General features: G+C 41.1%; 2 protein-coding genes across 6 annotated transcripts in view; one reads left to right on the plus strand and one right to left on the minus strand.

The window, feature by feature from the left end:
- Positions 1-13518, plus strand: part of RPA2 (replication protein A2) — a 15007-nt gene continuing 1489 nt past the window's right edge. The window contains exons 1-8 of one of the 2 annotated variants that reach the window (XM_028114046.2): positions 1-287; positions 525-631; positions 4417-4518; positions 4648-4761; positions 7298-7372; positions 8057-8173; positions 12220-12327; positions 12716-12810. In XM_028114046.2, the coding sequence (XP_027969847.1) occupies positions 278-287; positions 525-631; positions 4417-4518; positions 4648-4761; positions 7298-7372; positions 8057-8173; positions 12220-12327; positions 12716-12810 (728 nt within the window). In that variant the 5' untranslated portion in view covers positions 1-277. Of the gene's footprint in view, positions 288-524; positions 632-668; positions 783-4416; positions 4519-4647; positions 4762-7297; positions 7373-8056; positions 8174-12219; positions 12328-12715; positions 12811-13518 lie in introns of those variants that run through there. The other variant, XM_028114047.2, reaches the window with a different exon arrangement.
- Positions 8019-13518, minus strand: part of THEMIS2 (thymocyte selection associated family member 2) — a 27083-nt gene continuing 21583 nt past the window's right edge. For 2 of the 4 annotated variants that reach the window (XM_028114040.2, XM_028114044.2), the window contains exons 6-8: positions 10136-10169; positions 9342-9494; positions 8019-8528 (exon numbers count right to left, since the gene is read on the minus strand). In XM_028114040.2, coding sequence (XP_027969841.2) covers positions 8381-8528; positions 9342-9494; positions 10136-10169 — 335 coding nt within the window. In that variant the 3' untranslated portion in view covers positions 8019-8380. Of the gene's footprint in view, positions 8786-9341; positions 9495-10135; positions 10170-13518 lie in introns of all 4 variants that reach the window. The other 2 variants (XM_028114042.2, XM_028114041.2) reach the window with 2 other exon arrangements.

Here is a 13518-nt window from a genome sequence, read left to right on the forward strand (position 1 = left end):
AATGGCCGCAGAGGCTCTCGGCCCCCTCGGAAGCGGAGTGCGCGTTTTCATAAGCATGGCCAGAGAAGACAGGAAAAAGCGTAGAGTTCGTGAGCATTGACTGGCTGAGGCAAGAAGCGTTCTGGACGCTGACTGGTTCCGCCGTTCGCGGGAAGGAGTTTGTGGCACCAGCGGGAAGTGGATTTAACACTGCGGCCGCAGCAGGGTTCTGAGGAGTTCGACGAACCCACCAGACAGGCGTCTTCTGGACTTCTTTCCTGAGGGAGTCGGGACCAAGATGTGGTTTAGTAAGGATGAGAGCTGCAAGGAGGATTTAGCAGGAGGGCCGGGGTCGGAGAGGCGTGTGACGGTGCGAGTGGGGGCGGGGGAGGGAAGGGGCGGGGGGCGGGGGCCGGGGCAAGGTGGTGGGGAAGATTAGGGCGATGCTGGGAGTGGTTGGCCGTGGGGTGAAGTCTGAGGGGGCCTGTGGGTTGTTCAGAAGCTTGGAAGGCAGCACAGGCATTGATACTGTTGTTTAAAACCAGGTGGATCTGAGAGCTACAGCAGCTCCTCCTTTGGCGGAGCGGGCGGCTACACGCAGTCCCCCGGGGGCTTTGGATCGCCGACGCCTTCGCAGGTTGAAAAGAAATCAGTAGGTTGAAAGAGTATTTCGTTTTATTTCATTCTGTCCTGAAGTTCCTAACTCGTCCGTGAGAGAAAATTTATGCGGCGAAAGATCGTCAAACACGAATTGATTGGATAATTACCAATTATTGCCTTACCGAATCTTAGAATTAAGTGCTGTAAGTTTAAAAAATGAAATTTCTCCTACTTTAACTTCTACCGTTGAATTGGCTTTATTTTGAAATTTACCAATATAGCTAATGAATCAGTCTTATGGGAAAACTGGACTATGTTACTAGAGTATTTGCATTCTTGTATTCGAAATTTTTTTTTTCATTAAATGTAATGAGGTGATAAAAAGCGGTGGAAAGAGCATGGTCTTCGAAGTCCGGTAGATCGATGTTCTACCATTGCTCTGACACAGGGTTTCATTGGACAAATTTCTTAACATCGGGAATCAAATGGGATTACTACTAAATGGGATTAATAATGCATACCTTACAAGGCTGTTGTGAGACTTAATAGTCTAATATATAGTATATATAAAGTGCGCACCCTGTAGTCACTTTCAATAAATGGTCCCAGATTTTTTTAAGTTTTTATTTAAGTAATCTCTACACCCAGCGTGGGGCTCGAACTCAGAACCCTGATACCAAGTCACATGCTCCTCTGACTGAGCCAGCCAGACACCCCTGGTCCCAGATATTTTTGTTAAAAAGAACTTGAGTGTTGGAGCCAGGATAGATAGTGTCTGGAATCAACTTTTAAGTGGCAGTATCTTTAGTACAGCAACTTGAACCTTGTGGCCCTTGGTTTTTCTCATCTGATAATGGTACCATACTACTTATATCACTGGTTCTGAGAATTGATAAATAAGGTAATGTAATGTATAGGAAAGTGATCTGTTAAAAGCTGTCCAAATGCTTGTTATTCACTCTTTCAGAAAAGAGTTTGCATTTAACAACTGCTGTTGATTGCATCCTTTAAATACAAGGTTGATTTGGCTACTCATTAGGTGTCGTTCAGATGTGGCGTTAAGATTCAGTATTAGCAGGTTCTGTTTTTTTTGTACAGGTTGATTAGCTTTTACCTAAACTGTTAATTCACGGGTGTGTGTCGGGGGAAAGAATTCATTGATAATTCCCATATATTTGGACATTGCTTTATATTTTTCATACAAATTATTTCATATAATCCCATAAGGTATTTATTGTTTACTCCATTGTACAACAGAGGGTCTGGGAGGTGAAGAGACTGCCTAAGCTTCTATAGCTAGTAAGTAAGTGGAACTAGATAGTGCATACAGGATGCTGAGCAAATCCAAAATCTGGTGAGCAGCTTCTCTTTTGCAGTTTCCTTTTTCCCAGGAAGACCAGGGGGGACTCGAGTACTCTTTGTCTTCCTTGAGGTTGTGAAGGAGAAAACAAAAGATCATTGGTTTTCGTCTTTTCTAAGCTTAACCGTTTTCTTCATTCCAGTCAATAGAATTTTTCTCTCAGGATCCTTAGCTTGGGCACCGTATTAAGACAGCTTTTCAGAGAGTGATGATGGTTGTAAGCTAGAGACTCAACCCAGATCTTTTTGTTCTTAAATCTAGTGCCTTTTCCACAGTAAATTAGATAAACACCCTATCTAAACTGTTTCCTTTCTACCGTAAACCTGTTACATTTTATTGAACCATGGGAAATTTTCAGTAGTGACTACTTTTTACCTATAAAAATGGTGGTTTCATACAGTAGTGTCAGAGTAACCTGTGATTCATAGCTAGAAAAGAATTTTTAAAAATTAAATATACTTATGCTGGCCCACTTTCTGAATCTCTTTGGAACAAACCAGGAACTCCTTGTAATAATAATAGGTGCTTAAAAAACAAGAAATACCTGTGATTTGAGATGAATTTGAAAGTATTGCTAACACCTCAGTCATTACCCATATGTAACTTTTTTTTTTTACCTGAGGAGTAATAGTATTTGTTGAATACATACTACATGTAGAAACCAGCATTAGCACTTTTATATACATTATATGTTTTGTTTACAATCTGGAAGGTGGATATTCTCATTTGACAGAAGAGGTAGTGGCATGTCCAGGGCTATGGAGCTGGGATTGAACACAGGTCTATAGGACTGTGAGGCACCAAAGCCCATGTTCTTGTTCCTGTTCGGTTCTTAGTTTTCTTACGCTGAAAATAAAATGAAAAGCTCACCAGTGATGGGTAGAAACAGAATATATCGTAGTGAGAGCTAAAACATGGGACCTCAGCAAATTTTAAATCTATTAATACTAGTGTTGCATGTAACTTCACCTGTACAATTCCATAAGGTAGAATTGAAAAGCATTGTTGATTTCCTCACATCCTTAGTAAAAGCCATTACAGATCTAAACGGTGAGGAACACCAGTTGACCAAATAACATTTGCTAACATTCTTTGAGTGCTTACGATGTGCCAGGTATTATTCTAGGTACTTCACCGTATACTTAATTTTCATGATTTTATCATTCCTAGTTTTACAGATAAGAAAACTAAGATAGAAATGAGTTGAAAAACATGACCAAGAACACACTGCTCCTGAGTGATAGAGCCGTATCTTAACCTCAAGCTTCACTGCTGCCTTTTGTGATGTGTGCTGGTAGTTGGCAGTGCTTACTTTTTACCATCCTGGCAATACTCACCATTCAGAATGAGGTTTCAGCAGAAGGAAATGTTGCAAGTATCATAGACCTTCAGGACAAAGCTGAAACTGCTAAATCCATGAGTGCCAAGAGTCTATTATGTCTTACATGTAGATAGCTATTAGGTGTTGATTTCTGACAAGAAGAACTCTAATCTTTAATCCACCATGCATTTTCTTCTGTGTACTTATTTCCTAAATGAGTTTGTGAGAGTGCGTATTTACCCTTAGCCTGAAATACCCATCCCGTATTGTTTTTTTACTGTTGATGTTTTCATACTTCAGGGTAGAGCCTGAATGCTAACTCTTGAAAGTGCCAGTACGTTTTTCTGGGATCCCACGTAGTGCATCTCATTCTATAGTATATCAAGACCGGTTTGTTATTTACATTTGTGCCTCCATTAGGTGGGAGTGTGTTGAGAGTAAATCCTATTCCATTTTTCTCATCTTTATGCCATGAGACAAACCCTGGCCAGTGGTAGGTGACAATAAGAGTTTACAGTGTTGTTAGGCTACTTTTGAATGGGATTTCAGTGTCCTCATTAGACATTCTTCTACCCAACATGTCGTGTCCTTTCCCTTTAAGATGTCCAGTGTGGCCAAGCCCTTATCCCATTTTCCCCAGGACTTGCATCCGATTATCAGAGCATCTGTCCTTAAGAAAGCTATACCTCGAACTTTGTTATATTTTATCATGAGACTTAGAACAACTCCAGAGTTCTGTCTCTACTGGCCATTTCTCAAACCCTTTCCAGATACCATCTTACGTCATTGGTGAACTAAACAAACAGCCAGCTCTGGCTTGCCTTTGTCCTAAAACTGGAGTATAAGTTTTGTCCCAGAAGCAGGTCATCCTTCCTTATGTTGTCCCCACTCTGGCCTGCTCATTTTAGTGAAACCATAGTGCTACACAAACTTACCCGTTGATCAGGAGCTTTGGAGTCAGACACACCTAGTTTGAATTCTAAAGTGTGGTATTGGTTAGCTATATGATCTTGGTTTCCATCTCTGTGAAGCAAGGGTGATGAGATTCAGTCTGAAGATTCAATGTTATGATGTATGTAAAGTGCTTGGCACATGAAAGGTGTTAATGGGTGGTAATTATTATTTTCTTAATTGAATTTATACATTTTCTTTTCAGAGGGCCCGAGCCCAGCACATTGTACCCTGTACCATATCTCAGCTGCTTTCTGCCACTCTAGTTGATGAAATGTTCAAAATTGGGAATGTTGAGATTTCACAGGTAAGTAAAATAGTTTGTGGAAGAGTCCCTTCATCTTGTGAAGAATGAAATAAAAATTGTTTATTTAAAAATACATAAATGTTGTTTTAGTTTCCAGGAAAACCAAAATTTTCTTTGCTCCTGATCTAGGTCACTATTGTGGGTATAATCAGACATGCAGAAAAGGCCCCAACCAACATTGTGTACAAAATAGATGACATGACAGCTGCGCCCATGGATGTTCGCCAGTGGGTTGACACAGATGTAAGCAGTTATTTTTGAATTAGGGTGGGGTTATTTTGGGACTCTGGAGATGTTGGACTTTTTTAGTCTTTTCAATTTCTTAGTATAAGACATCAAAGGCAGGAACCCTAAAATGAAAGGTTAATACATTTGAATTCATAAAAATTTAAAATGTTCCAAACTTCACTATAGTATAAGCAAAGTTAAAAGGCAAGTGACAGGAGACATTAGAATGTGAACTCTGTGGAAGCAGGGTTTTTTTTTTTTTTTTTTTTTTTTTAAGGAGAAGGAAGGGGTGGTGGGACAGAGGCAGAGGGAGAGCGAGAATCTTAAGCAGGCTCCATGGTCGATTTCACAACCCTGTGATCGTGACGTGAGCATAAATCGAGAGTGAGACACTTAACCGACTGAGCCACCCAGGCGCCCTGCCATTTTTAATTTATTAAATTAGCATAGGAGAAAAAAGAATGACAGTGTCCACTTCTGGTAAAGAGTAGTAGCTAACACAGTGCCTCTAGCACTTAATAGGCACTTAACTAAATATTTGTTGAATGATTTGTCATTGTTAGTCAAGGGAAATGGATGCCATCCTACCTTGATGGTTTGAGTATAAATTGGTATAACCTACCTCAAAAATCAGCTGGTGATCAAAATCATCTATCATAAAAATGTTGATCTAGCACTTCTCTGCTAGAGGTTTACATTAAGGAAATAATTAAAGATGTACACAGAGATTCAGTTGTAAGAGTGTTGGTCATAGCATTTTCTATAATAATGAAAAAAAACAGTTTCAGGGGCACTTAGGTGGCTCAGTTGGTTAAGTGTCAGACTCTTGGTTTAGGCTCAGGTCGTGATCTCATGGTTGTGAGACTGGTCCCTGACCTGAGTTGTGCTTTGCACTCAGTGGGGAGTCTGCTTCCCTCTGCCTTTGCCCCTGCCCCATTTGCATGCACTCTCAAATCTTTTTTTTTTTTAAACAATTTCATGGGGTGCCTGGGTGGCTCAGTCGTTAAGCCTCTGCCTTCGGCTCAGGTCATGATCTCAGGGTCCTGGGATTGAGTCCCGCATCGGGCTCCCTGCTCAGTGGGAAGTCTGCTTCTCCCTCTCCCACTCCTCCTGCTTATGTTCCCTGTCTCACTGTGTCTCTCTCTGTCAAATAAATAAAATCTTTAAAAAAAAACAAAACAAAACACAATTTCAGGGGCGCCTGGGTGGCCCAGTCGGTTAAGTTTCTGCCTTCAGTTCGGGTCATGATCCTAGAGTCCTGGGATCGAGCCCCGCATTGGCTCCCTGCTCAGCAGGGAGTCTGCTTCTCGCTCTGCCCCCACCCTTGTGTTCTCTCTCTCTCTCTCTCTCTCTCTCTCACACACTCTCAAATAAATAAAATCTTTAAAAAGAAAAGAATTATTTTTAAAAATTTTCAAAATGCGAGCAGTAGGGCACTATTAAACCATCATATATTTATGATATAAGGTGATATAGAAATGGATATACTGTTACAAAATGTTTACCATAAACTTGAGAGGAAAAGAGCATGTTACAAGATGGTATACATGGTATGACCCCATTTTTGCAAAGCAACATGTATGTATCTGTATAAACATGGAGAAAATAAAAGGAAAGCTGTACTTTTTATCCTTTTTATTTTTTTTTTTGAAGATTTTATTTATTTATTTGACAGAGACTGAGAGAGGGAACACAAGCAGGGTAAGTGGGAGAGGGAGAAGCAGGCCTCCCGCCGAGCAGGAAGCCCGATGTGGGACTCGATCCCAGGACCCTGGGATCATGACCTGAGCCAAAGGCAGACCCTTAATGACTGAGCCACCCAGGCGCCCCTATCCTTTTTATTTTTAATTGGGTAAAAGATCACTTGGTTTTTTTATGTTTTATCATTATAGAAAATTTGGATCATAAACACTTTGTATACTATTTTTACTTTAAAAAAGCACAAGTTGTGGGACAGGCTCAGTCGGTTAAGTGTCTGCCTCCAACTCAGGTCGTGCTCTCAGGGTCCTGGAATTGAGCCCTGCATTGGGTTCCCTGTGCAGTGGGGTGCCTGCTTCTCCCTCTGCCCTCTGCTGCTCCCCCTGCTTGTGCATGTGTGCGTGCTCTCTCCCTGTCAAATAAATAAAATCTTTAAAAATAAATAAGTAAGTAAAGAAAGAAAGCTAAATCTTAACGCATGTTCTTTTTTCCTTAAATTCCTAAATGTAGAATTGCTATGCTGATAAGTATATCCACCAGAAAGTTGTGTGCCCAACAGCATTGAGCAAGAGCGCATAATTGTTTGCTTTTTTTGATGATGTACATAACAGAACTTTGGAACTAGAAATTATCTTTAGAGGTCTTTTTATTCTAATGCCTGATTTTCTAAAAAGGTAAATTCTAAAAGGCAGGGAAGCTAGTTAGTGCCACATGAGGATCCTTTAGTGCTCTTAGTTTATAATGCCCTCTTTGTACATAATTTAGCAGTTGTTTTGTTTTGTTTTTTAGCTGTTTTAAAGTTTCATCAACATCCCTAAAACCTTCATGTGATATGTTGCTATTTATCTTTTAGGATGCCAGCAGTGAAAACACAGTGGTTCCTCCAGAGACATACGTGAAAGTAGCTGGCCATCTGAGATCTTTTCAGGTAAAGTCAGAAAACGTGCTTACTCTCTAATAAATAAATAAAATCTTTTAAAAATATATATATATTTGCATGAAGCAATTTTTGGATTCATGCCTGAGTTTAGGATACTTAAGATTGAACCAAGTCTTTCTGTTAAATGGGAATTAGATTGAAATTACTTCATTATTCTCTTCAAAGAGAAATAATGGGTTTTTAGCTTAATATAAGACTAATGGAGGGGTGCCCAGCTGGCTCAGTCAGAAGAAGAGCATGCAACTCTTGATATCCAGGTTGAGTTCAAGCCCCACATTGGTGGAAATCTTTAAAAAAAAAAAAAAGAAGAAAGAAAGAAAAAACACACAACTAATAGAATGGTAGAGAAAGAACAGGATCCCTGCCTATAATTGCCATCAGTGGCATCCACTAGGGATAAAAGGGAGGACACTGGATTCGGAGTCAGGAGACTATACTCTGCTTGTTGTGTAACATTGGGCAAGTTATTGAACAACTCTGAGTTGATTTTGTTTTTTTCTCCCATTAATGACTATATTAGGATTAACCTTGAGTTAAAAATTTTAAGTATATAACACATTTTTTCCATATTGGAAAAATATTATAACCCAAGACAAGTGCCACAGTGTTTTAAGCTAAGGTTGATTTGAATGTGCTCGTCTTTTATTCACATTTTTCTCTTTATTTTATTAGAACAAAAAAAGCCTTGTAGCCTTTAAGATCATGCCTCTGGAGGACATGAATGAGTTCACTACACATATTCTGGAAGTTGTCAATGCACACATGATCCTGAGCAAATCTAACAGCCAGGTGAGCAACTTTACTCTCAGAGTTTTTCCTCTTCTCTGGAAAAACATAGACAGCTTCTGGCTTCTCTGGCTTTGATTTTCTTGACGTTTGAAGGTTGAGCCAGAAGAAAGGCCTCACTCAGTCCTCAGAACATTTTCTTCACGAGCTTTGCCATGTTATTTTATTCCAAACGAAGCACTCTTGTTTCTCTCAGAATTACAAGTTCCTCTAACCCCACTGACTTGGAAGATCGAGGCCTAAGACAGCCTTCAAGTATAGACACATAATTGTAGGCTGAGTGCTTGGCTCCAGGACTGTATTTAGAGAAATATTCCAACGGGGACAGCATTTTACTGCTTTTCTTCTAACCTGTTGGCTAAATAGGAAAAATTAGGCACCATTATTTTGTCCCTGAAGTTATCTTCCTTGCTTCATATTGAAATTTCTCAACATTATTTTCTGCTGTGTAAATTCCATTTGGCCAGTCCATCTAGGGCCACACAGAGAGTTTTTTATTCTCGTATTAGGATGTCCTTAGATTGGGGTACCTGGCTGGCTCCGTTGGTATGGTAGAGCATGTGACTCTTGATCTTGGGATTGTGAAGTCAAGCCCCATGTTGGGTATGGAGGCTACTTAAAGAGAAAAAAAAAAAAGTCCTTAGATGATTCTGGTGCCCAGGTGGAGGATTACTGGTTACAGAATAGGAGAGGCTAGAGAACTCATGAGCCACTAAGGATGCTATTGCATCCTATTCTGTGCCAAACAATTGGGTAAGCACTGGGGATACAGAGAGAAATCCACTAATTTATTCCTTCCTTTGAGAAATATTTATTGAGCCTGGTATGTACCAGTCATTATTCTAGGCCCTTAGAAGGTTTCAGCTAGGGAGCAACATGGTCTGATATGTCTTTTAAAAAATTCGCTTGGGCTGGGCTGCTGTATGGAGTGTAGGTGATGAGGCACCAGGAATAGCAACAGAATTAATCTGGGAGTGGTAGCGGTAGCTGGGAGGAGGAGTGGTTGGATTCTGACGTATTTTGAAGGTAGAGTTCACAGGACTTCTTGGTGGGTTATAAATATAGGATATAAAAAGGGAGGATTCAAAAATGACTTCTAGGTTTGGGGCTTGAACAACTGAGTGAAGCTAGCACGTTTGGAGGGTAACTCCAGAGTTCTGTTCAGACTTACCAAGTGGGAGGTGCCGGGTAGATATCCAAGTGGGGAACAGGATGGATGGTTGAATATGTAGAGGTGGCATCCGAGGGAGAGGTCAGGGCTAGAGGTGGAACTTTGGGAGTCATCGTGTAGGTGATATTTAAAGCCTCAGATGAGATGAGATAACTGGGGAGTTAAGAGGTCAGAGACCTGAGTTCTGGGACATAGTAACCTTTAGAAGTCTAGAGTAAAACGGGAGCCAGTGGAAGTCAAAAAAGTTGCTAGTTGGGCAGGAGGAAACCAGGAAATGTGATTCTGTAGAATATTCTGAAAAGAGTATTTTAGGAGAGAGGAGGTGATCAATTGTAGAATGCTGCCTTGAAGTCAAGGCAGGTGATGAGAGACGTCTGCTACTGGATTTGGAAACTTTGGATCTTCAAAAGGGAGGCTTCAGTAGAGGATGAGGGAAGTGGGTTAAAAAGAACGGAATTGGGTAGAAAGTTTAGGGTGTTTATTTTATTACCATACTTAATGACACATACATGTATGTATCACATATTTCATAAATAAATGGTGGTTAGGGAGTAGAAACTGGAAATATAGACAGTTATATTGAGGAGCAAATAAAACCCCTTTCCCACAAAGAATTTGTGTTTGAGCAGTGGAGATTCAGATCACTTAAGCAGTAAAAACAGGGTAAGTGGCAAGCACAGGGTGTTGTGGAACCACAGTGAGGGGTTTCCTGTCCTGACCTGAACATCAAGAAAGACCCCTTGGAGGAAGTGATGCCTAAACCAAGTCCTAAAAGATACACGAGGTGGGGTTACCTGAAGCAGGAGCTGATGCCCTCCAGCAGAGTATCTGGGTAAGAAATAGCATTCAGTTCAGTATTATTGGATCATAAAATGTGAGACTTCTGTTTTACCAGCAGGCCACATGAAGGCATCTAGCTTGAAAACAAGGGACCACAATTGATTTTTGTTTATTACCTCAAAGCAGTAGACATTTAATGAGCATTTATTGAACGAATGCGTCTCCTGACAGGATGGGATTTCTCCTAACGAGCTTCCACAGTGCCTTATATCTGTTATGAGTACTTAACACATTTGATGTTCTGTCATCCTTATTTATTCAGTTCAGTGGATAGAACATTGAGCACGTACTGCACCAGGCACTGTGAGAATGGAGGAGCTTGTGGCGGAAAGTGCCAGGCGAACAGTGTGATGGCTGCTGTGAGAGCCAAGGTCGAAGAACATGGCTGACTTGGCTTGGGGCATGTTGGAAAGCTCTGCAAAGGCAGTGGCAATTAAGTTGGACATTGAAGGATGAGAAGTCAGTGTTTACCAGGCAGTTGAGGGGAGGAGCATTTTAGACAGGGAACATGTTCAAGGCAGAGGCATGTTTGTAGTTGGCAAGAAGTCCAGGTGCAGCTGGGGAGTAAAGTGTGTCGAGAAGGAACAGTCAAGAATAAAACAAGATTTTGACATCTAGTTGTGGTAGGTCTTGAATGTCTAGGTTTATATTTTCACCGGCAGGGGGAGCCACCTGAAAGCTTTCCAGCCAGAGGAGGGACAGGATCCAAAGCTATTAATGTGGTAGCAAAGAGGGAGGTTGACTGGAGTAGAAGAGACTAGCAGCTGAAATGCCATCGGGAGGCCAGGGTGAGGAAGAGGGACTTGAGATACACTGAAGCTTGTGTGATAGGCTGTGGTGACAGACTGTGGGAGGTGAGTGAATGGACTCAGATGACTGAAGTCTGCAGGATTGGGTTAGCTTTACTCACTGAGGTGGGATAGAGCAGGGCAAGCAGGTTTGGGGAGGGTCGTAATCTTACTTCAGAGTGTGTGAGAGAGCGAGGTGGACGTATCCAGGCCAGAGCTGGGAACAAGAACTTGTGGCCCAGGAGGAGGTCTGGGATGGAATCCTGGGGGAGCTATCAGTCTTTTGGGAGATAGGTAGAGAGAAAAGCTGGTAAGGGATACTGAGAAGGTAGAGTTTGAGAAGTAAGTGGAGAACAAGAAGAACAGGCTATCAAGAAACCTAGGGAGCGGTGGGTACATTTGAAGAATGTGGTCAGCGTGTCTTTCTGAGAGGTCGTGTTAGGACTGAAAGAGACTGTTGGATATATTGGTTGAAAAGTCATTGGTGACTTCGGTGAGAACAATTTCAGAGGTATATTCAGTGAGAGTGCAAATATAGTGGGCTCTGGGGAGTGACTAAGAAGAAAGGAAATGGAAACAGTGATTATAGTCTGTTGTTAAAAGTTTGGTAATAAAAAAAGAACAAAGAGTGATGGGAACTGTTTTTTTTTCTCTCATTGTCATGCTTCATGCCTAGGTGACAGTAAATGCCTGAGGGGGGGGGGTGAGTGAAATGGGTGAACACTTATGGTGAGCATCCGGTAATGTATAGAATTGTTGAATCACTATGTTATACACCTGAAACTAATGTATATAACGTTGTGTCAACTATATTTCAATAATAAAACTTTTTAAATAATAATAAAATCAGGAACGAGGTAAGAATTCCCAAAAATAAATAAATAAATGAGTGCGCGAGTGCATGTTTGAATAATAAAGCACCAAGGATAGATGCCATTATAGCAAATCTCCAGGTAATTTTCTTCTTGATACTAGTTTTCCTCTGATTCCCCTCAACAGCACAAAAACAAGAAGGAGCTAGGAGGTATCTTTCTCTCTGTTTGATAATATATGCTTCAGAGAATCACTTTATCTTCCTTAGAAATTCTCGTTAATGATGATAGTTGCTCCTTCCAATGTAAGCAATTGTTATTGGGAAAACGGCTTAAATTATTTTTGTGAGCTGCTTATTGACAGGCTATAACACAATAACAAGGACTGTGTTTAACTTGGTAATTTTTCTGATGCTGTGAACTTCTTTCTTAATTCAGCCCCCAGCAGGGAGAGCATCTATCAGCAATCCAGGAATGGGTGAAACAGGGAACTTTGGTGGGAATAGCTCCATGCCAGCAAATGGCCTCACTGTGGCCCAAAACCAGGTAAACACTGAGTGGCTCCAGAAATTCAAGACACAGTCTTAAATTTGTCACTTCCTTAATGATTCTAAGGCTAAGGACCTGACTCATTTCTTTCTTATCAAGGGACTCAGGTTTAGGGGCGCCTGGGTGGCTCAGTTGTTAAGCATCTGCCTTTGGCTTGGGTCATGGTCCTGGGGTCCTGGGATTGAGCCCCGCATCGGGCTCCCTGCTCGGCGGGAAGCCTGCTTTTCCCTCTCCCACTCCCCCTGCTTGTGTTCCCTCTCGCTGTGTCTCTGTCAAGTAAATAAATAAAATCTTTATAAAAGGCTGGGGGCGGGGGGGGACTCAGGTTTACATAAGGGAGTTGATTTAGAGTAGTTGCTCAAATCTTTCTCATTGGAATCTTCAGGTGCTGAATTTGATTAAGGCTTGTCCAAGACCTGAAGGATTAAACTTTCATGATCTCAAGAACCAGCTCCAACACATGACTGTAGCCTCAATAAAGTGAGTATTTGGTTTCCATCAGCTGGGGCTCCAGAATTGGACCCATTTTACCTTAGCAGGGTTTCCTGGTGATGAGAAGTGAATTACAAATAAAAATAAAACTGTCAGCCGCCATCTTTATTGATGGAAGGGAGGTTGTCCGGTCATGGAAAGATAAAAAAGGACTCACAAAGGTGATGCTGACTGTCACGTCACTGACTCAGTCATTCATTTAACAAGTCATGATTCCTGTTATGTGCAGGGGATGTAATTTTGAACAAAATTGACCAGATAAAATTTGACCTCCTGTGGAATTCAGTGTGGAGGAGTGAGATCCTTCGCTCCTGGCCCTCAGATGTACAGTCCCATTGGTGTTACTGTTTCCACTGTGGAGATGTGCATTTGTTTGTCTGGACCTGAAACCTTATCGGTCCTTCCGACATCCTTCCGATTCCCTGGTAGACGAGCAGCTTCCTGATTCCGATGAGCCAGTCAAACAAGCTTGAGTATTTTGGTGCTTTTGATAGTTACTTGTTACTGTAAATCAAACCTAAAACAATTTTAGGTTCCCATAGAAAAGAAAAGCTCAGGTCTAATTTCATTTCCTGTTTTATAAAATGAAGATATTAATTCCTATCCAAAGGATTAATTCCCAGAGATCCAGTGATGATGAGGTACAGAAACCCTGTCACATAGTAGTTGCTCTATAAATTATTACTGTTATTAAAA

This window comes from Eumetopias jubatus, unplaced genomic scaffold (assembly GCF_037043125.1).
Source record: "Eumetopias jubatus isolate StellerSeaLion01/CBP00866 unplaced genomic scaffold, mEumJub1_p1.0 scaffold_4, whole genome shotgun sequence".
In the NCBI taxonomy this organism is placed as follows: Eukaryota; Metazoa; Chordata; class Mammalia; order Carnivora; family Otariidae; genus Eumetopias; species Eumetopias jubatus.